The sequence below is a fragment of the Cnephaeus nilssonii genome (assembly GCF_951640355.1).
Source record: "Cnephaeus nilssonii genome assembly, chromosome: 6".
In the NCBI taxonomy this organism is placed as follows: domain Eukaryota; kingdom Metazoa; phylum Chordata; class Mammalia; order Chiroptera; family Vespertilionidae; genus Cnephaeus; species Cnephaeus nilssonii.
The window spans coordinates 8,077,167-8,100,823 of NC_137077.1; the positions used below are offsets into that span (position 1 = coordinate 8,077,167).

Sequence of the window (23,657 nt, forward strand, 5' to 3'; positions counted from 1 at the left end):
CACAAATTCATGCACGGGTGGGCCTGCCCTGATAGGGGCTGATTGGCCTGGGCTGGCCTTGAGGAGGGGACATGGTAGGTTGGCGGGCTGGCTCCGCCCTCAATTGGGGTGGGGGTGGGGGTCCAATCGGGGGTGGGGTTGGCTGGGGGGAGGGGCTGCAGTTGGTTGGCTGGCCAGCCCCACCCCCTGGTTGAACTCCTGGTTGGTCAAACTCCTGCTTGAGGGGACAATTTGCATATTAGCCTTTTATTATATAGGATAGATGATATTGATGATTTTCTAAATGCATTTAGAAAAGTGGCTTTAGAAATGGTCTTTTCAGCATGCATCAGTCCATTACAGTATTGGGATCTTGTCCTCCAATAAGAGTTAGAGGTTATTCTCCCCCTTTCCTTCCTCCACTTGTTAAAAAGATCTTCTGGTATTTTCTGGAGTCCTGTAGTTTTTTTTATAGACTTTAGTTATGGCATCAGTCACATTATCTTGTAATTATTATGACCCTGAGCTCCTCAAGGGCAAGTATACCAGCACAGTACTTGTAATAAAGCAATTGTTCAATGAAGGATTCTTCTGCTTAAATTGATTTTTCTAACACAGATGCATGTGGGAACTTCTAAGCAGCCAGTGAAGAATACAATGTCCGATGATGTTTTCCTTCACTTCTCTGTTTCCACTGTACACACACAATCCATTGCAGTTGCCATATTGGACAGTTACTTAAGGATTCTTCTGTTACTCTTTCACATGTTCACTAATTGAAAACTCCTAAACTGGTTTAATTGCTGTCCTCTGTAGTCGGCAAGGATTCTTGTGGTTGGTATCAATTTCATTTATTTATTATTATTTTAAATCTTCACCTGAGGACATGTTTTTTATTGATTTTAGAGAGAGAAAAATGGAGAGGGAGAGGGAGAAACATCCATTTGAGAGAGGAACTTCAATTGATTGCCTCCCTTATGTGCCCTGACCCAGAATCAAACCTGTAGCCTTTTGGTGTACGGGACTGAGCCTCCTGGCCAGGGCCATTTTATTTTTGAGCGTTCTCTGTTCTTTGCTTAGGCAGAGTCACTTTCTAACTCTTTCAGTCTTACTAGGCCAGTAGGTCTTGCTTATAGGCACATAGCTGCTAAAGGCTTTCTTTCCTCTTTAGAGTTTAACATACCTGATTTGTATCCCATCTGCTTGGTTAGCTTGTCTTGTGATTCCATCTTGGCTTTAAATGTCAGTTACTATTTTTACACCAATTAAAAAATCAGATCTGCATGTCTTTAGACAATCATGATCATCCCTACCTGGACCAGGGGAATGTTTTTTCACTGCTTGTCTTGAAGCAGCAGAAGTACTGGGTGTGGAGTTAAGACCTAGGTTTGATGACAGCTCAACCACTATTATTTGTCCTTGAGCAGGTCACTTAATCTTCCTGAAATTCAGTTTTGTCATCTGTAAAATGAGGGTTATCATATCTATTTTCTGCGTTGTGAGGATTAAATAAGATGACATGAAGGTGTTTTTGTAAGTTTTTTAAAACATGAAACACTAGTAGTTGTGATTTTTTTTGTACACAAGGAATACATGAATTTTACATTTTGTAAAATTCAAACAATTCAGATAAAGTATTGCCCTCTCCACCTTCCACAGATCTTATTCTTCTCCCTAGAGGTAACCACTATTAGAAGTTACAAGTTCGTTATATATCCTTCTATGTCTTTGTGCATTTATTTACTTTTTTATATGTATGTAGAAATGCCTCTTTTTGTATTGTAATTAAAAAATAAATGTTTTGCTATAATTTAATATGACTTAGATGTTTATAGAGACTTTACCTTTTTAAAAACTTGTACAGAGCATATTGAAATGATAGTTGATACCATTTTCCTACTATTAATGGAGACTTGAGGTTCTTTCTAGTTTTTCATTGTTACAAACTATTGAAAATTTTTGCACATGCTTTTTTGAGCACATGTGCAAGTGATTCTTTAGATAGAAATCAAAGATGTGAAATTATAGGAAGATATGTGCACTAATATTTTAATAATTATTGTCACTGCTTTCCAAAACAGTGGTCCCAATATACTTAAGTTCCTACAGTTAGATGTGAAGATATCTATGTACTCTTCTTGACAATTTTTGTATTATTTTCACCAATCTCATGAGTAAAAAATATCTCAAATCTGAAAGAACATTTATAGGAGTATTGTTTGAGTGCAAACACAAAGACCTGGAAACAATTTAAATGTATATTAACAAGAAAATAAGGTAAATAGTGACATGTTCATAAACTAGAATACTGAACAGTAGTCAGAATTAGTGAAATTGATCTTTAGTGTTGAGTAAAAAAAGGAAATTGCTAAAAAGTACATAAAATAGGATCCATTTTTATAAACTTCAAAGACATCCAAAGTTAATGTATTTTGAAGGGAGAGATATATGCATGATAAAGTTAAAAAGGAAAGCAAGCCTTTGTCATTAAGCATAGGCCACTTTCAGAGAGTCAGGACATTTCCGGAGGGCTGGAGACTTCCAAATGGCCTATTTGAGAGATGGAGACATAGAAGAGTACTGCTTTGCGAAGGCAAGTGGAGTAAATCCATTTCCTCTGGTACATCTCCGTGCTATTTTATCTGTCTTTGCTATTAAAGTTTTGACAATACTGGCTTGTAGGAATGTGATTTTTTTTTCCTTATAAGAAATTTTGTGCATTGTTGTACCTAAGAATATGGTTTAAACATGCATATTCTCTGGGAGTGATGAATCTCTGTTAATTATGCTTTTGGATGTTTTTGATTACTTTCTTAATGATATAATTCTTTTTTCAGACAATCTTGAAATACTCATTATAAAAGAATAATGTGGAATGGTTATTAGAGAAGAGAACTTGATAAAATGGAAAGAGCAGGGGCTTTGGAGTCCAACAGACCTGGGTTGAAAGTTTGCTTTTCCACTTAGTTGCTATACTTTATCATCTCCTCTTTGCAACCTCCTTCTTGAAACTATACCTGATCAGTTGCTTAGTATCTAGTGTTATCATCATTGTTGTTAAAATCTGTAGGGAATGGTGTTAAAACACATTTGTAGAATTAAGAACAAACAAGGTGCTTGTAGATTTCAAAAGGAGCCCTATTCTTTGGTTACAGTCGAAGCTATCTGTGTCTCCCCTGTAAAAATGTGTGTGATGATAGCCAACATTGCCTGTAATTATCATTTTTAAAAAATATATTTTATTGATTTTTTTACAGAGAGGAAGGGAGAGGGATAGAGAGCTAGAAACATCGATGAGAGAGAAACATCGACCAGCTGCCTCCTGCACACCCCCCACCGGGGATGTGCCCACAACCAATGTACATGCCCTTGACCGGAATCGAACCTGGGACCCTTCAGTCCGCAGACCGACGCTCTATCCACTGAGCCAAACCGGTTTCGGCTGTAATTATCATTTTTAAATAGGTTTAATGATATAATTCACAGGCCATAAATCATGCCCTTATAAAGTATTTTTTTTTTTTTTTTTAGTGGCTTGGTGGATTTTAGTATATAATTCAAGTATTGTGCATCCATTACCATTCTCTAATTCCAGAATATTTTCCTTACCAAAAATAAACTTAGTACCCATCAGCAATCACTCCCCATTCCTCCCCTTTAGCTTCTGGAATGACTAATTTACTTTCTTTCTCCATGGCTTTGCCCATTCTGGATATTTCATATAATTCCCAGCCATTTCTCTCTCTCTTTTTTTTTCACTTAACATTGATGTTTTCAAGATTCATCCATGTTGTATCAGTACTGCATTCCTGTTTATTGCTGAACTAGAGGCCCAGTGTACTATATTATATACTTGAACGTTGCTAAGGAAGGAGATCTTAGATGTTCTCACACAAAAAAAGTTTTTATTATTATATGGCATAATGCAGGTATTAGCTAAGGCTGAGGTGGTAATCACTTTACAATATATAAGTGTATCAAATGAACACATTGTATACCTTAAACTTACACGATGTTATACATCAATAATAACTCGATAAAGCTGGGGGTGGAGGAAGACACTACCAAGTGAAAAGAAAACCCACAGAATGAGAGAGAATATTTGTAAATCATATATCTGATAAGGGACTTGTATTCAGAATATAGTATAAAGAACTCTTACAACTCAACAACAAAAAGATAACCCAAATTTTAAAATGAGCAAAGGGTTTGAACAGGAAGTTCTCCAAAGAAGATATACAAATGGTGAATAAGGTCATGAAAAGAAGCTCAACAGCATTAGTCATTAGGGAAATGCAAATCACACACACAGTGAGATAACATTTCACACCCACTAGGATGGCTATAATAAAAAAGTTGGTCAATTACAGGTATTGGAAAGGATATGGAGAAATTGGAATCTCATACATTGCTAATAGGAATGTAAAATGGTACACTTTGGAAACAGTTTGATAGCCCCTGAAAATGTTAAAACAGATTTACCATATGACCCAGCAATTCCACACCTAGGTATAAGCAAGAAAATGAAACTGTATGTTCACCCAAAACCTTGTACACAAATGTTCACAGCAGCATTATTTCATAATAGCCAAAAAGTAGAAACAATTCAAATGTCCATGAGTTGATAGTGGACAACTTGGTATCCTATATAATAAAGAGGTAATATGCAAACTGACCATCACTCCAACACACAAGATGGCCACCCCCATGTGGTCAAAGATGACCAGCAGGGGAGGGCAGTTGGGAGGGACCAGGCCTGCAAGGGAGGGAAGTTGGGGGCGATCAGGCCTGTAGGGGAGGGCAGATAGGGGTGACTGGGCCAGCAGAGGAGGGCAGTTGGGAGGGACAAGGCCTTCAGGGGATGGCAGTTAAGGGCAATCGGGCCAGCAGGGGAGCAGTTAGGCATCGATCAGGTTGTCAGGGGAGTGGTTTAGTGGGTGAACAGGCTGGAAGGCAGAAGTGGTTAGGGGCAATCAGGCAGGCAGGTGAGCGGTTGGGAGCCAGCAGTCCTGGATTGTGAGAGGGATCCCAGATTGGAGAGGGTGCAGGCTGGGCTGAATTTCATGCACCGGACCTCTAGTATGTCTATAATTGAATATTATCCTATACAATAAAAGGCTAATATGCAAAATTTTGGTTAAGTCCAATTTACCTATTTTTTCCTTTATTTCTGGTTTTGGTGTTTTATTGAAGAAACTATTACCTAATCAAAGGCCATGAAGATTTACTCCTGTGTTTAAGAGTTCTGTGGTTTTAAGTCTATGATGTATTTTTAATTAATTTTGTATATGTTCTGAGATAGAGTACCAGCTTCATTCTTTTACATGTGAATATTCAGTTGTCCCAGCACCATTTGTTGAAAGAATACTTTGTCCTCCATTGATTTTTTTTTTTCTTGGCAACCTTTCAAAAATCAATTTATTTTAACTAAAGGTTTATTTTGGGACTTGAAGTAGTGTTTCATTGGTCTGTATGTCTGTCCTTATGCCAGTATTACACTACCTTGATTACTGAACTTTGTAGTAAACTTTGAAATCAGAAAGTATGAGTCCTTGGAACTTTGCACTTCTTTCTCAAGATTGTTTTGGCACCTGTGCGTTTTTAAGGCAGTTACCTTTTTGTGTGTTTTCTGTGGAGAGACTTAATTTATAAATGTCCAGATAAAGATTTAGGAATAAAAAAGAGCGCCAGATTATCTATGATTGAATCAGTGACTAAATTCTAAATAATTTTTGGTTATTGAACTCCATTTATTTATTTACACATTATTTTGGGTGTTCATCATGTGTTAGACACTGCTAAATCGTAGGAAAACCATGATGAACAAGACATGGGGTCTGTATGTCAGCTTAAGTTGAATCCTGGCTTTCAAGTTTTTGAAAGGAATGTGGACTTTGATTATAAACGCTATGGATATGAACAAAGCAGATGCACCATTAGGTAGAAAGTTTACACTCTTTTTATGAAAGCCCTATCAATGAAAATTCTTGTTATTCTGCTAGTAGGAATGAAAGTATAAATGGATGGAAGAGGATGAGGATCTTTCAGGTAGCTGTGTTGAGCACTTTGAAGAAAAAATTACAAAAGCATCATATGCTCTTATTTACACTTTTGTGTGCACATATATCTCCTCCCATTTAAAAGTTCCCTTGAAGGCAAAGGACTTGTTCTTTTTTTTTTTTTTCATCTTTCTTACTTTGAGCCATCTAACAGTGTTTTGAAAATATTAGGTATTCAATATATGTTGACCTAATGGTTGAATGGGTCCAGTAAGCCATAAATAAGTGCTCATATTGTATGACCTTATACTAAGTTAGGGTTTGTATAGCGTGTATTAGCTATCATTCTTGTCCTCAAAGATCTAGATTTAATGATTACCGTATTTTCCGGCATATAAGACGACTGGGAGTATAGAAGATTTTCCTGGGTTAAAAAGTCGTCTTATACGCCGGAAAATATGGCAATGTAAATATGAAACACTGAATATGATACACCTTTACAAAAATAAGATTTATTGAGTCATAAGTAACAAGAAAATTAAATTGTATAACATAAACAAATTTTAACAAGTATACATGTTAGGAGTTACTGGAGTCCACAAGATAATACAGGGTGGTAGAGGAAGTATGGAACAGAGGTGGAATTTCATCTAGGTTTAAAAGAACAAATTAGTAGAAGGAAGGGCTAAAACTTTTGGGGGCTAGAGGTAGTTCTCAGTAGAAGTAGTACTATTGCCTTTCCAACCAGAAACTTTAGGAAATGTGTGGACATTTTGGTTTGTCCTGGTGTTCAGTACTGCTACTGGCTTTAGTGGTTAGGGGCCAGGGATGCTAAAGTCCCACAGTGTGAGGGTAGGAATGGTTTGGCCCAAATCCCAGTAGCTACCTGGTTGATATACTAGTATACTGGGAAGGAAATAGATTTAGCTGTACAAGGAGGAAAATAGTGTCTGTAAGCAAATAATCGTTTTCTTGTGTGTTTGATTTTGTGGAGGCTGAACTGGGAAATGTTTGTAGTTAGCTAGAGTGGAATATAGCAACAGAACACCTTAGGGTCTGGTACAGGGATTTATATTTGATCAATTTGGATTATTCTTAACATTTTCTTTTTCTTATAGTTTTCCTTTCTTTTCCTTCTTGTAGAACGAGCCTCTGACCCCAGGTTATCATGGATTCCCAGCACGGGACAGCCAGGTTGGTATCTGCTATTTATAACTCAGATGATGTGTGTGTGTGTTTCCCCGTCTGTGTGTCTGTGTGTGTGTAATTAAGGATGCTATGATAGCTAGCATGTCCTGAAATTATTTATTTTGGAGAGTGATATGGTTAAAAATATTGTAATCACCTTATTGGAATTGTGGATATTATAGGGGAAAAATCAAGTGCAATCATAATTGCTTTTATTTTTCTTCTCCAGGCTATATAATAATTTAAAACCAGATTTTCTTGGTGCCTCATAATTCTAAATGCTGGATTTGTCTCTTTATTCTCTGTCCTGCTTGCACTTAGCTCCTGCTTGCACAAACTTAGCTCCTGCTTGCACAAATTTTTTTAGTCCTGCAATAATCTGCAACAAGAAAATTCCATTCTCCTCCCCGGGGGAATTCAGCCGTATGGTTTTAATCAGGGAAGGCTTGCTTGTGAAAGGGAAGTTTCTGCTGTCTTTCTTTGTTAGATAGGGAGGACCGCTGGAAAGAGCCCAGGCCCTATTGTGGGCTAGAGCAGAACTGCATCCTACGGGACATCCTCTGTCTGGTTTAGGTGAGTGTATAAAATGCCTTCCCTGTCCTTTGCTATTTGAAGCTTTGAGCAGATGAGGCTGGAGCAGAGTTAGGGCAGAAGAATGGGTAAGGCTGCTTCAGACAGATGGTATGGCTTAAGACACTTAGCCTTTGAAATTTGCCTCCTTGACATTCTTTTAAAAAAACACCCTTTTTATTTATTTATTTATTTATTTATTTATTTATTTAGAGAAGAGAGATTGATTTCTTGTTCTACTTACTTATGCATTCATTGGTTGATTCTTGTATGTGCCACCATTATTAGGCTTGTCCAAGGGATATGTGTCATCAGAATGCTAACCCAAAGTTAACACAGTTCCCCTTTCAAGAAATTAATTGAACCTCATCAAAGCCCCTGGAGCTGATTTTAAAAACTAGGATGGCCCCATAATCAGTAGTCACCTCTGGGGGGAGGGGCTTCCAGATGTGAGAGTATTTGCCCAATTCTTACCCTTTTGGTGCTGGGTTGTCATCACAAGGGCCCTAGGGAGAATTGGAGAAAAGGGGCGATAAAGTGTTGCTCACCTCTGTTTATCTCCGGTGGGATCATTACCGTTGGAATTTAAGATGGTCTCTGTGGAAGTTTTCAGTGAAAGATAGGGTCATTTACCCCAAATCTAAAGAGTATAGAGGTTTTTTCCCCCCTTTCTTTTTAGTTTGGGTTTGCTCTAGAGCTTCTGTAAGCTTTAAAATATATGCCCTTTGATAGTAGTTCTATATCATGTTCATATATCAGAAAAATATTATTGCCTGAAAATCTAGCCCTCAAGAGTCTGATTGAGTAGGTCTAAGATTGGGCTTTGTCATTCAGATATATAGCAATTCCTATAGGGGATTCTGTTAAGCAATCAAGGTCTGTGGGCTGCTTTAAAGGAGTGATATTTTCTATTTTTGTGCTTTTCACCTGTGACTCTTAAAGTAGAAGGGGTCACGGGAAGTCTCTTAATCTAATCTTGCATACGATGCATGTATTTAATTATTTATAAAGTGTTTGTTGTTTTGCATGCAGGCTGATTTTAAATATAGGAAGATAAAACTAATTGAAGTGTAAAGTATGGGAATAGACTTACTGAGTTTAAAAGAATCTGAAAGGGTACTGTATAATGCTCTGTTCTTCCTGTGGGCATTACTGATCAATAAGGAGTCAAGCAAAAGGAATGAAGAGGAACTTGTTAAAGCACAAAAAGTAGAGGCTTTGCTTGGAACTACTGATTTTTCTCTTCTTTTGCAGCAGGGGCCCACCTCTGTAACCTGTGCGTTCATTACTTACACTATTTCTACTCTAGGCCTATGCAGACCCTTTGCCATGTTTAAAGCTACTCGTTCACTTTGAGGCACATTCTGATGGTGACAGGTTTATTTTAGTTTATTTTCCTGGCTTTTTCTTGTTCTCTGGCCAAATCTTTGAATTTGAGATCTTACAGTAGTGTGAATAAGCAAATATTGAATAGCTGCTTGTTTTATTTGATGAATACAGAATCCAAATGAGTACTGCTAATTAATGCGCCTAACCTTATGAACTCTCACTTTGTGCTCTGAGATTTGGGAAGCATTTATCAGTGTGAAACACTGGTCACTGAGCAGCCTGAGCTGGGCAGAGACTGAACTTGTGATCTTTACATCTCCCTAGAGTGGTTTGGCTCAGCAAATCCAGGAGCTGGGGAGTGGGGGGAAGGTGAATTTTAATTGTGTCATTATTTGCATTCTTTAATTCTTTTACTGTTCCTTTCTAGGTAGATAGGAGCCATCCCCAGGCAGGCTTTTTATCAGCATCTACTGGTGATTTTAAAAGAGATAAAAATTACAGTTTTTTGATTGGTGCAGAGCACTTTCATCAATATTTTCTCATCTCATCCTCACAACCACCTTTTGAAGTAAATAAAACAAATATTGCCTTTGGAAAGATAAGGAAACTGAGGCACATAGAGATTAAAATGATTTATTCAAGGTAACAATGCAAGTTAGTAGCTGAATAAGAACTAAAATTGGTCTTCTGTTTGTTGAGGGCCCCTTCCTCTATCTGGGGAATTATTGATTCACCCAAGGAAAAATATAGCCATGTGCACGTGTGCCCTCTCACTCAGTATTACCATTTGGGGGCTTCATAGACCCTTCGAAGCTCAACCTTAGATCTAGGAGTGTATGGCCCGTGGTTAAAGATTAGTATAACCAAGCTCTTTAGCACAAAGTGGACTAACATTTCACTGTATTAATGACCCTTTTCATGCTATTTTGAAGTCCCTGGCAACACACTTGAATTAAAACCTGTGAAGGAAAGGAGGGGGAAAAGACCCACCACCTTGTAGAGGTTTTGCTTTTTTATGCAAGGTCACCTTGGTCTTCTTTCCCGATGAATTAACAAGCTTTATGAGTTGGCAGTCCATTGCTTTTAGGAAACACTCCAAGCACTTTACTGTGCATGCTAATGTGATCGCTTTATGGAAGTGGAGGAGACAAACATTGTTCCAGATTTACTGAGGTGAAAACCAGCTCAGAAGGCTGAATGTTTTATCTGAGGCTCTGCAGGATTTTAGGTTGGTACAAGGTAATGGTTTAGATTCCTCGCTGGCTGTTTCTTTGTGATTTATGTGTATATGCATGTGCTTACGTGAGCTCTCAAGTGTTGACTTAGGCTGGAATATTTTGTGGGTTTGTAATATGTTTTAAATGAGAAAGTATTTGTGTGCATTAGCTCCAGAGTTTTTATATATGAGAGGTTTAGGAGCAGCAATCTGATTAGGGTTAGTTCTGTATAGCAAGCTTACTGTTTTTGCCAACATTGTTTATTTGTGATGGCTTTCAGGGGCTCCTGGAGCATACCATGGGAATCCTATGGCCAACCCCTTGCCACCTCTTGGTGCTACAGCTTTATGCTTGATATAATTAGGGTGACCTTATAATTTATCATTCAAGTTGGGCACTTTTGAGAGTAAAAAGGGATGCTAATGTTGAAATAATCCTAGGCAATCCTGGCTAAATGGGATGTATGGTCACTCTAGTTATAAATAAAATATAGTGAACTTTCAAGTACAGTAATCAGAATTTGGAGTCAGGGCACAGTGCCTAACACTGTGTGGGAATGCAATTTTGGCATTCACATTTGAGGTAAGAGGTGATTGCACACTTTAATTCAAGTGTGTTGCCAGGGACTCTTGGTTGGGTTCAGGTATTGAATCAGCTATGGGAATGGGAATATAAGTAAACTATAAAAACTAATGTTTGTAAAAGCACTTTACAATTAATAATGTGATCTTCGCAATAGCTCTGCCAGGTGGGTTGGGCTTTTTTACCCAGATTTTATAGATAAGAAAACCAAAGCAGAGATTTTCAAGGGAACTTCTCAATGTTACATAGATAGTAAGTGGAAGAATTGGACTTGAACCTTGAATTTTCAGCCTCCATCTATATATATAAAAGCCTAAGTGACCGCCCCACCGTCTGACCAGTATCTCTGATGCGCACTGACCACCAGGGGGGAGATGCTCAACGCAGGAGCTGCCGAGCTGCGGTGACTTGGTGGTAGCTGCATTTCTCAGGTGACGCACCCAGAACCAGAGAGGAGGGAGTCTGATTCTGGGGTGTGTCACCTGAGAACCACCCTCTCGCAATCCGGGACCCCTCGGGGGATGTCAGAGAGCCGGTTTTGGCCTGATCCCTGCAGGCCAGGCCGAGGGACCCACGAATCAGTGCACCGGTCCTCCAGTGTCTTATATTTTTCTTTTGTGTTCTTCTGTCAGTGTTCTGTCTTTGAATTGTGGATATTCTCTTGCTAGTGTGTCAAGATAAGATATTATGGAATCTTTGGAGAATGTGGCAGCCTGAAAAGTCTTCATATGACCTAGAGGTCCCTTGAATAACTTATTTCTGTCAAGTTTTGTTAGAATATCTTATGGTCCACAATTTATCTTTTTGTATTTTAAATATAAAGAAATAAATTAATGTCATGGTGTCAAGCCCTTTATCTGATTTTTTAAAAATGCCAAGTCAGTTTTCCCCCTTCAATTTTCTAAAATTCTGTTGAAATCCACAGTATAGACATGTTCAGATGAGTCACAGAAACAAAGTGGGCATATAAAAGCAGATGTTTTTTAAGTTGACAGATGCAACTTAAACAATTAGATATTTAATTTCAGAGTGGAAGCCTTTTAATTTAGAGGATAAATTTTAAATGACAAGGGATATATTTTTCCAAATTATTTTTCTCTCAAGAATTTTTAATTTCCCTTTTATAATCAGTTTTCCACTTTCTATCTAAAAAAAAGACGGCAACCACTGTAAAGCAAGACCTTTTATATCGTGATCTATTGTGCACGCACACATCTGTGTGAGTATAACTTAGCATTAGTCTTACTAGGTAATACTAAGTTCTAAGCGCTGTGATATTTTAATTCCATTAAAAAAATTGTTGATATGACCAACAAATGATTGACTAAAATTGATTTCCTTCCTGGACTCACTAATAAATTGCAGTGTGTAGTTTTGTAAACAAAATTCTAATAATTGTTGTCCTTAAAAATGTAACCTTGAAGAAACCTCATACCCTTTCCCTATTTCCTATCCCTTCACCTTAGCCCTAAGTAACTGCTAATCTTTCTGTCTCTGTGGATTTGCCTGTTCTGGATATTTCATATAAATGAAATCATACAATATCTGGTCTTTTGTGACTGGCTTCTTTCATTTGGCATAGTGTTTTCAAGGTTCATCATACACTAGCATGAGTCAGTACTCATTCCTTTTTGGGGGGGCAGGATAGTATCCCATCATATGGGTTGGTATAGGAGCATTCTTAGGGGAACCTATTGCCTATCTCTGTAATTCTGACTCCTATAGCTCTTATAATTGGCGTCAGCCTCATTGCCATTCTTTTCATTCTTGAACTCATCAAGCTTGGTCCTAGCTTCAGGCCTGTGGAATCACTGTCTCCTCCACCGTCAGACCTGCAGTAATCTTCACCCAGATCCTTACCTCCTTCTTATTCAGGTCATGGAGAAAAGCCTTCTCTGACTGCACCAACCTAAAGTTGTCCACATAACTGACAGTTCAGTGTTATCTTCTTCACATTTCCAATCATTATCTGAGGTTATCTAGTGCAGGTACTTTATTGTCTGTCTCTCTCACTAAAATAGAAGTTCTGTGCAAGCTGTGACTTTGATTAGAGCAGAGCCTGGTGTGTAGGGAAAGATCAATTAACGTTTGTTGAATGAATAAGTGAATATTGCCCTCAATTTAATGCTAAGCCTTTAAAGGTTTTAAGCAGGGAAGTGACACGATCTATTTTACATTTTTAAAAACAACATTCTGGTTGCTGTGAAGAATGAATTTTAGAAGGGACCCCCCTCCCCCAAATGCAGCCTAGATTTTCTAGGCAATAAATTTATCATTTGCTGTGTTAAATATTGATTCCAGCTAGAACTTATTTGTTGAATGAGAAATTCTTTTTAACCCCTCTCCCCCAAGTGGAGACTAGATTAAAATGACTGGTTCAGAAGCAAAATGTTTCATACCTCTTTTTGCATCTCATAATGTATAATAATTTTCTTATTGGTCCCCTATATTCATTGTATTTATTCAGTGATTTTATTAACTAAAATTTTTGCTTTTCAATTACAGAAAGTATGAAACCATTTTCTTTTCTTTCTACTAGGTTGTCTAGAACCCCACTTTCAGTCTTCATGCAAGGTTATATTTGAGGTTGCTTCTCTCCAGTATCTGACATCAGTGGTTGAGGTCCTTCTGTGGTGTTGCCTTACACCCTCTAGTGGACAAAGGGCTGGTAACTATATCTAGTGTTCCGGGCAATTTTCTCACACCATGTAATCAGCTCAGGCTTAAGATTGCCTTCTGCAGATAGTTTATAAGCTTTTCCCTCCTGGGAAAGGTCATTTTATTTCTCCTGATGCTTACTTCTGTGTATTTAAATAATATGCTTATTTTGCTATTTCTTGATTTATCAATTTTAGACACCACCCTAACCCTTTGGTTTCCTGTTATTAAAGACCAGAAAGTAAGTTTTACAAACACTGTCTCCTTTCAAATAAAGCCATTTTTTGGGGGTTAAATTTGGACTCATTATTGATTTATGATTGCATAATAATTATATTATTATGATTAAATATTTTAATAGTTGAATCATAAAATATTATGACTACATTCCCTTATATACTTTTTGTTTCCCCTGGAGTTAGTAAATATATACATAAAAATATAGGAGTAAATATATATTTAATAATGACTTTTTAAAATGGCACTATATGAATTCCATACCATAACTCATTGTATTTATTCAGTGATTTTATTAAATTTATAGAGTTGTGCCATCATCACTACAGTTCAGTTTTAGAACACTTCCACTATCCCCTCCCCCACCAAATTCTCTTGAATTCTTTTGTACTCAATCTCCACTCCCACTTCAACCCTTGGCAACCATTGATCTGCTTTCTGACTCCATAAAATTGTCTTTTCTGGACATTTCATTTAAATGGAATCATATGATATATATGTAGTCTTGTGTTTGACTTCTTTCATTTAACGTAGTGTTTTTGAGGTTTGTCTATGTTGTAGTATCACTATATTAATACTTTTATTAAGTATCACTATATTATTGCTGAATAGTATTTCATTATATGGATGTACCACATTTTATTATTTACCAGATGATAGATATTTGGACTGTTTCCAGTTTGGCTGTTATGAATAATACTGTTATGAACATTTGCATACAGTCTTGCGTGGACATATGTCTTAATTTCTCTTGGATAGATTTCTAGGAGTGGAATTGTTGGGGTTTACAGTAAGCTTATGTTGAACTTTTAAAGAATCTGTCAAACTATTTTCCAAAGTGGCTTGGTTTTATCGACCTTTTTTTATTGTAGTGAGTGTGTAATGGTATCTCATTGTGGTTTAAAACTTCTTTAATCTTCACTTGAGGATATGTTTTTATTGATATTAGAGAATGAGGGAGAGAGAAACATGCATCAGTTGCCTCCTATATGCTCCCAACCAGGGATTGAACCTGAAACCTAGGTGTGTGCCTTAACTGGGAATTGAACCTGTAACCTTTCAGAATGACACTCCAACCAACTGAGGCACCTGGCCAGGGCTCAATGTGGTTTTAATTTTGCATTTCCCTAATGAGTAACAATTTGGAATACCTTTTTGTGTGCTTATTATTAGCTATTTATATGTTTTTGTTGAGACATCTGTTCAAGTTTTTGCCCACTTTTCATTTGGTTTGTCTTATTATTGAGTTGTAAGAGTTTTTAAAATGCAGGTTCTTTTAAAAATATATGTTTTTATTTATTTTAGAGAGAGAGGAAGGGAGTGGGATAGAGAGATACCAACATAGATGAGAAACATCAATTAGCTGCCTCCTTCACACCCCCTTCTGGGGATCGAGCCTGAAACCTGGGCTTGTGCCCTGACCTGGAATCGAACCGGTGATCTCTTGGTTCATGGGTCATTGCTCAACCACTGAGCCACACCTGCCAGGCTAAATACAGGTTCTTTGTTAGATTTACAGTCTGTAAATATTTTTCCTCAGTTATCAGATTTCACAAGATATATATTTTCTCCTTGCCCCAATAAGACAAAACAAAACTATTTGCTATGATTGGATAAACTCTGCATAACTATCATATGAAAGAGACTATGAAAAGAGGCATTGACTATCTGTGTTCAAGCCTAGTGATTCCTACAAGAATATTGGCAGGTTTATAGTGGCTTTGTCTTTGGCTGACACAGCCTTCTCCAGATACTTAGAGACAGGCATGTTTGGGCAAGAAAGCTCTTCATGTAGTCAGGACAAATTATGCTACTTTCTGCATGTCCTAAGGCAACGGTCGCCAACCTTTCGGACCTCATGGACCACTGGTTGGCGCCCGCTGCTCCAAAGGTTTCCTTAAACTAGCGGTCACCAACCTTTCGGACCTCACGGACCACCGGTTGGCGACTGCTGTCCTAAGGGATGTGGCATGGTAGAGGATCAGGTTCATTGGCTTATTTTTTCCATTTAAGATACTGTAGCTTCTATGTAAGACTGTTTCATGGAAATTTCCCTGTAGATACACCCATACACACCCACTCATCCACCTACCCACCCCTGGCCTTTGGGTTTAAATATCAGCTCTGCCATTGCAGGCTATATGACTTTGGGCAAGTGTTTCCCCTCTCTTAGCCTTAGTCCCTTCTTCTATAAGATAGGAGTAGTATCTACTCTGAAAGGTTATGTAGAATTAGTGATAACATAGGTAATTTTCCAGGCATGTAATGGGGTCAAATAAGTCATTTTTCTCATTTATTTTATAGAAAAGAGGCCTTTGCGAAGCTTTATAAGGAAATGCTTAGTTCTCACAGTCTCTATTTGTCTTTTTCATCATTCTCTTTTTGATTCTCAGTTATTCACCATTTGAAATGAATTATATCTATAGATTTGAAATTTCTGGCTTAGGAACATAGCTTTGCCATATTGTCAAGAAAAAATTTTGTGTGAGGGAAATGAAATATTTGTCAGTTTATTTACCTAACTCATTACAGGTCTTCGCAGTGTCAATAGAAAAGGAGTAATTTTTGAGGCTTCTATGACTTTAACAGAATCAGGTCCAAACGGAGCCAGACATTCAAGTCTCTCCAAACTTCCCTGGCTCATTGTTACCCTATTCGTATATTTCTTCAGCTCTGAATGTCTCCTCACAGTCCTTCAAATATCTGTCTTGGATATTTATTTCTTCCTATTGCCTTTTGCTTGAAATATTTCTCGATTTCCCAGCAGAATTCTAGGCATCCCTGGCTACACCTTAACTTCCTTTATGAAATGTTTCCTAATTGCCTCTAATTATTTGAACTCATTTAACGTGTTGTTTGTAGCATGAAACTCACAGTTTTCTCATCTGTGAAAGTGAGGATAATAGTACTTTTGTAAGGTGGTTGTAAGGATTACGTTTTTAAAAATTTTTTAGGTCAAGAGTGACTTAATTGGTTGATGCTGTGATGTTGCACTGACCTGCCTTTAGCTTTCCATGTAATCTACAAAGTCTCTTCTCATCTCTGAGCCCATGTTTCTTATTTTTCCTTTAAGAGCTCTTTTGGCTCTAATGGGTTTGATTTTGTAGATCTTGAGCACGTCACACTTCCGTTATGGAAACAAAAGGAGCTTTTATCACTTAACCTCTTACCTCTGAATCCAGCAGGACTGCCATGGGTCTGTGGATGAGTGACTTGAGCCAGAAGCGTAGAAGTATATCTGGCTTTTCTTCTCGTCTCTTTTGTACCTGGTTTCTTTGTCACAACCTGTATCTTATGCCACAGTTTGACTTCTTCCCCCAGCTTTGCCTTGTTTTGCTCAATTTAGGGTTGCTGTGATTTTAGGCTGTCAGAATAGTTTGTATTCGATTCTTGATCTAATTGCTTAAGTATTTTGTAGATGGATGGTTCATAACTTCACTGCTTGGCTTTCTAGTAGCTTGACCTAATACTTTGTATACAGGCTATTGATTTATATTATAATGAGAGGATTTACTGTGGCCATCCGAATTATCTGTCTAAAGTTTGTTAATCACTGGGACTATTTACAAAGGAAAATTATAGAATTTCTTTTATTAGCAATTTTCAAAATTAGGAACTTTGTCTTGAATTGCTTAGGGTAGCCAAGTAGTTAGTGGGCTATATTCTTGCTGTAGTGGTTAGTACCAGCAAACAGCAGATGGTCTTCTCACAACCAGCTCTAATTACCATTTTGTGAGCTACTTCTCAGAAGCTTCATATGTCTCCTCAACCCTTTGTTCTTCAACAGACAGCCATCTAAGTCAACATGATGAATCTAAGTCATTCATCAGATGATTTAGAATGAAACTGACTAGTTAAGTAAAAGATAAGGCAAAAGATCTCATAGTTGACAAACAATACAGTTGTGTGTTTCAGTTATAGATTAAATATTTTTATTAGTAACATTAGCTGTATGCCATTATACTGAGCTGATTTAGGTTTGAGTTAGAGAGGCGAAGGAATACAACAGATGACTTAAGGTCTTTGTTAGAAAATGTGGTGCCACCAGAAAATAATTTCAGCAATCTGACTGGGATCTCATTACTCTGCTTAACTTTTATCTGCTGAAAACTCAGTCTGATGGATATTCTACACCTTCCGTGAACTGGCCCCAGTCTTTTTCCTTCTGTGTCATAGAAGGTATTTCGTGTTTTAGACACACTATGGGACAGGGCAGTATAGCTTTGAAATTGGATATAGATTTTAATTCTAATTTCTTTTTTTTAAAATTCTAATTTCTTACGGTATTTTTCACCTTTAAATACAGTCTGTCCTTTGAATTCCCACCTTAAATGCGACTTCCTCCATAAAGCCTTGCCTGAAGCACTTATTTGGGAATTGATTCTTAATGTCCACTGAGCTCCCAAGCACATTCTTTCTTCTCTGTAATGACACTTTATCACTCACTGCCTGTTAGCTTATGGAGAACAGGTTGGATGACCCATACAGTTCTCTGAGAACAAGGACCCTGTCATGCTTCTTCTTATTCTTTTACTAGAGGCCCGGGGCATGAAATTCATGCAGGCATGCAGGGGTGGGGGGTCCCCTCAGCCCAGCCTGCACCCTCTCCAATCCTGGACCCCTCGGGGGATGTCCGACTGCCAGTTTAGGCCTAAACCGATAGTCCCTCTCACAATCTGGGACAACTGGCTCCTAACTGCTAACCTGCCCACCTGATCGCCCCTAACTGCCCCCCTTGCTGGCCTGGTCACCCCCAACTGCCCCCTCTACTGGCATAGTCGCCCCCAACTGTCCCCCCCCCACCAGCCTGGTTGCCCCTTAGTGCCCCCCCCCCCAGCCTGGTTGCCCCAAACTGGCGCCCCTTCCCCCCCCCGCCCCCCATGGGCCTGGTCGCTCCACGCAGCCTGCTGCTCTGTCGTTTGGTTGTCCCTCACTAACCCTTCTGCCAGCCTGGTTGCCCCATGCAGCCTGCTGCTCAGTCATTTGGTCGTCCCTCACTAACCCCCCTGCTGGCCTGGTCGCCCCACACAGCCCGTTTGGTCGTCCATTTGGTTGTTTCAGATGCGATGGTCGCTTAGCCTTTTATATATATAGACTAGAGGCCCAATGCACAAAATTTGTACACTGGTAGGGTCCCTAGTGTCTGCCTGCTGCTGGCCAGGTACTCCCTCCCTTCCCCTGGCTGGCCTGGCCCCCTGGTTGAACTCTGGGACAACTCCCGGTCAAGGGGACAATTTGCATACTATGCTTTTATTATATAAGATACTTTGCACAAAGTAAATGCCCAGTAAGAATTTGGTAAAGGGACAAATTAAAAAGTAAACTTATCTTCAGCCTTCTTGAAAAAGAGAGCTTACTCTGTTGGGATTTTTTTTCTATGGACAAAGACAAAAACTTTGTTCAGACTTTTGCTAGGTTTTTATTGCCTTTGCTTTTCCAGAGTGATATGAAAAATTAATACTTAAGAAGCTAGATATCTGATCTTCAGCAAGAGAGGATCTCTTACAAGTTTAATGGGTTTGGTCAAGTGGATATTAAATGTAAATCTGTCATTTTATGGAGCCATAGAAGGCTCTTACAACACTCAGTAAATATCCTTATTGGATTAGTAGAATTTTTTCATCAGGGGGACTGTGTACCTCCCACTCTTAGGATCTTTCATTGTTCCTTTAGATCGCTGTTAGCCTATGCCAGTGGTTGGCAAACTCAGTCAACAGAGCCAAATATCAACAGTACAACGATTGAAATTTCTTTTGAGAGCCAAATTTTTTAAATTTAAACTTCTAACGCCACTTCTTCAAAATAGACTTGCCCAGGCCGTGGTATTTTGTGGAAGAGCCACACTCAAGGGGCCAAAGAGCCGCAGTTTGTCGACCACGGGCCTATGCTAACAAGCTTTGTGGTGTCATGTGGATCACAGAATCATCTTTGCTGAAGATGTTTCTAGCTTCTTAATTCTATTATTTCGTTATTGGTACAGGGAACTCATACATTATTTCTAGCAGGTATGTATTAATTTCAGAGTAACAAATGGTGGGGGATCCCCATGAAAAGAGAGCTAACACAAACTGAACACTGATATGTACCTGTCTTGTATAAAGCATTTAGCTAGTATTATTTTATTTCATCCCATTTGCAGGTGAGGAAACCAAGCTCAAGGAGATTTAAGTCATTGCCTAAGGCTATGTAGCTATTAATTGGGAAGCTGGGTTTTAATTTTAAATGTGTTGGATTTCAAAGTTTATTATTTTTTAAATAATTGTTAAGATTTTTAATTACAGTTGACATATGATGTTATATTAGTTTCAGGTGTACAAGGTAGTAATTAGGCATTTATATAGTTTATGAAGTCATCACCCCAATAAGTGTAGTAACCATCTGACACCACACATAGTTATGATAATATTATTCACTATAATTCCTATGCTGTGACTGTTTTTATAACTGGCAATTTGTACATCTTAATCTCTTCCCATTTTTTTCCATTCCCCCAACTCGTTCCCCTCACCCCAATCTGGCAATCATCAAGATTTCAAAGTTTACGGTATTTCTACTGTGTACATGTCTTTTACTTATTTACTTTTACTTGAGTGGGTTTTTTTTTTTTTACATTTTACTTGCCTGTTTGATTTTTCTTCAGTTAGCAACAAGTATTATTTCCCTATTTGCTCCCCTCTCCAGCACTTCTCTGAGATGATAATTCTCTATTTCTGTAATCTCGTGTAACGGTTTCATATTCACTCTCATTTGATCTTGGTGAGACCCCAGTGTGGTCTGTGTGTAGGGGATCAGAGTTTTCATCTCCATTAGTAGATGAGGACATTAAGCTTTCCAGTTTTATGAGAGATTTGCCAAAGGTGGTAATAAGTGGCACAGAGTTTAGCTTTTGAAGAGGTACCTGACCATCTAACTAAATTTTCTAACAGCAAATTCCCTTTCAAACAAATTATATGGACCCAATATATAAACAAATGTTAGTGGAGTCCCACCCTCTGGACTTCCTTTTGCCCGTGAGCCTCTCAGTTGACTGGGACACGGTTTAAAAAACACAGGGGAGTGATCAGAGAACTTTGGTATCAGACAGGTCCGGATTCAAATTCAAGTTTAGGCCTGATGTTTAACCTGTCTTATCTCTTGTGCTTGGTTTCTCATATATAAAGTGGGAATGCTTTTATAGCATTGCTGGTAAATAGCAATTAAAAACCATGTCAAAGCCTAGCACAGTGCCCTCTGCTTGTCTGGAGGAGGGATCAGGTTGCCAGGCCATACAGGCCATCCACCCTGTGCATCTACTCACCCTGTGCAGGACTCCTGCTAAATTTGTGGGGAGCTCCCGACTGAGACTGGACCTCCATAGAATGTATAACCCAATACTTTGACTTGAACAAAGGTCCACATATCACATTTATCAATAGTTTAGAACAGGGATGGGCAAACATTTCATGTAAAGGATCAGAGAGATATTTTAGGCTCTTTTGGGCCATACAGTCTCTGGGGCAGCTATTCAACTCTGCTGCTGTAGTAAGTAAGCAACCATAGTTTATATACTAGTATAAAGGAATGAGGATGGCTTTGTGTTCTAATAAATTTTATTTTCGGGCACCGCAATTAGAATTTCATAAAAATTTCACATGATTATGCTTCTTTTGATCCCCACACCCCATTAAAAAATGTAAAAAACTATCTTAGCTTATGGTCTGTACATTGTACGTGGGTAGTATAAAAAGAAGCCACAGGCTAGATTTGGCCCATGGACCATAGTTTGCTGACTCCTGATTTAGACATTTAAACTGCTGATAATCAGTGCAGTTTTTGATCCCGTGAAGATTAACTTAATTTAAAAATGATTGCTATTAAGAAAGTATTGATTGTAGGAAAGACTTAATTTTTACAATAGAAAAAGGTAGAATTTTTTTTCTCCCTCTCCTCTCAGGAATAGTTACATGTTCATTAGTTTCTTACCCTCTATGAAGTGGTTACAGTTCAGTTATCCTTGTCTTGGTAATGACCAAATGAAAACTGTTTCTAAGTAAAGACTGTGTAATATAGTGGAAAGACCATGAGTCATGCAGGAGTCAGGAAACTTGGCTTGGTCACTGAGTCTGTGACTTTGTATATGTCACTTTACCTCTTCAGTTCTTCAGTTTCCTCATATCAGTGAGGAAGTTGGAGATGATAAAATTAGAGATCTTTGCCAGCTCTAAAAATTTCCCAAACTACTTTTAGTTGCCTGGAATGGTGCTATAAACCAGTTTTCATTGAAAGAAACTAAATACTTCATTGGTTAGTATTTTTTTAATGCCAACAGGGTTTCCCATTGCATCGGAGATTGTTTACAAAAGGAATTCTTCCCACTGTGCTAAATGCTAGCCTTTGAAGTGAAATGCAGTTACGATTTAAATTCCACATACAGTGCCTTTATGATAAATGCTGTTCACTTCTTGTTCTGCCATCTGACGCAGTTAAACTGTTGGGGAGATAAGCTGCGGGTACAAAGAAAAGGGGGCTGGGAAAACTGACAGAAGAAAAGGTCTATCCTGACTGTGGATGGGCTTAGGAAAATTTCATAACTGGAAACCTTTCCTCAAGTCTGAGTCACACTCCAAGGACTCTTGGCTCTCCTGGGAGGAGAGGAGAAAAGGGGAGGGAGCGGTGGAGCAAGTGGCTATGTCTGTTTCCGTCAGCAGAGGGCACCTGGAGCAAAGCAAGTACGCTGACACTCTGGAGACTGCTCTTCCCACCCGCCCCAACACCACCCTCCACCGCCCCCCCTCCACCCCCGACATTGCAGTCACAATGTCTGTCTCTTGAATTTTGTTGTATTCGTGTCCACATTCTCAGACATTTTGTCCCATGCTGAAGTCAGATATGCTAAATTCAATCCTAATAATTATTATTTGCTTCCAATGTAAGTGGAAAACCAATTCCCTGAATGTCTTGGAGTGAATTATCCCATATTGTCAAGTCTGAGATTTTAAGTGAATGAGCAGTATTAGGCTCTAATTTAATTCAGTATCCACTGAGCAAATATTTCTGAAATATTATTATTCTGAAAGAGTACGTAATTAATACCTGCGTAGCATATTCTAAGACTTTGCTCTTATTACCCAGAGCAGTGATCCTCAAAATGTGGTTTACAGACCAGCAGCATCAGTATCACCTTGGAACTTATGCAAATTCATGATCTCCTCCTCCCCACACCTACTGGATCAGAAACGCTGGGGATGGGGACCAGCTCTCCCGCTCAGCAGGCTCTCCAGGTGACTCTGATCACGTTGAGAACCACTGCCAGAGAACAGGACACTGAGACTTACTGAAGACCATGTGCCGAGCATTCCGTTAGGATGTTCATCTTCATCTGCTTTTTCCAGATGAGAACACCAAGGCTAAAAGGTTCCAGTGACTGCTAAAGTTGTACATATAATAAGTGGTAGAGTAGAGATTTGAATCCTGGTCTTTTTGACTCCAGAGCCATGCTATAGTGTCTGCTAAGAAAATGATAAGGAACATTGTAATACTTAAATTTCTATTTTAAACTCTTTTTCTTAAAAGCAATATACATTCATAAGAGAAAATTTAGAAAATACAGCAGACCAAATAATTTATTTGATGTATTTAACTTTGTATTTTTATTGTTTGTTGGTCTAATCTTATTTCTTACAGCTGTATTTGCATATACACACATTTTAAAATTTCTTATAAAATGTCATCACATTGTACAAAATTTTGTAATGTGCTTCCAGCTCTTTCCTATTCCATTGTAAATACCTTTTCATGCCATTAACTATTTCTATAGCACCATTTTCATGGCTGCCTAGTATTCTATTGTAAGATTCTGTCATAAGTTCTTCTAAACTCCATTTTAAGTTGTTTTGATTCGATGATAGGCTTTTATGAG

At 38.3% G+C, this 23,657-nt stretch overlaps 1 protein-coding gene across 12 annotated transcripts in view; it reads left to right on the plus strand.

Annotated features, from left to right (window-relative positions):
• RBFOX2 (RNA binding fox-1 homolog 2) overlaps positions 1-23,657 on the plus strand; it is a 248,184-nt gene that overhangs the window by 71,766 nt on the left and 152,761 nt on the right. For all 12 annotated transcript variants that reach the window (XR_013813696.1, XM_079774766.1, XM_079774757.1 and 9 more), the window contains exon 2: positions 7,122-7,172. Coding sequence is in view for 11 of the 12 variants with exons in the window: in XM_079774766.1 (XP_079630892.1) it covers positions 7,122-7,172 (51 nt within the window). In the remaining variant the exon portion in view is untranslated. The remainder of the gene's footprint in view (positions 1-7,121; positions 7,173-23,657) is intronic.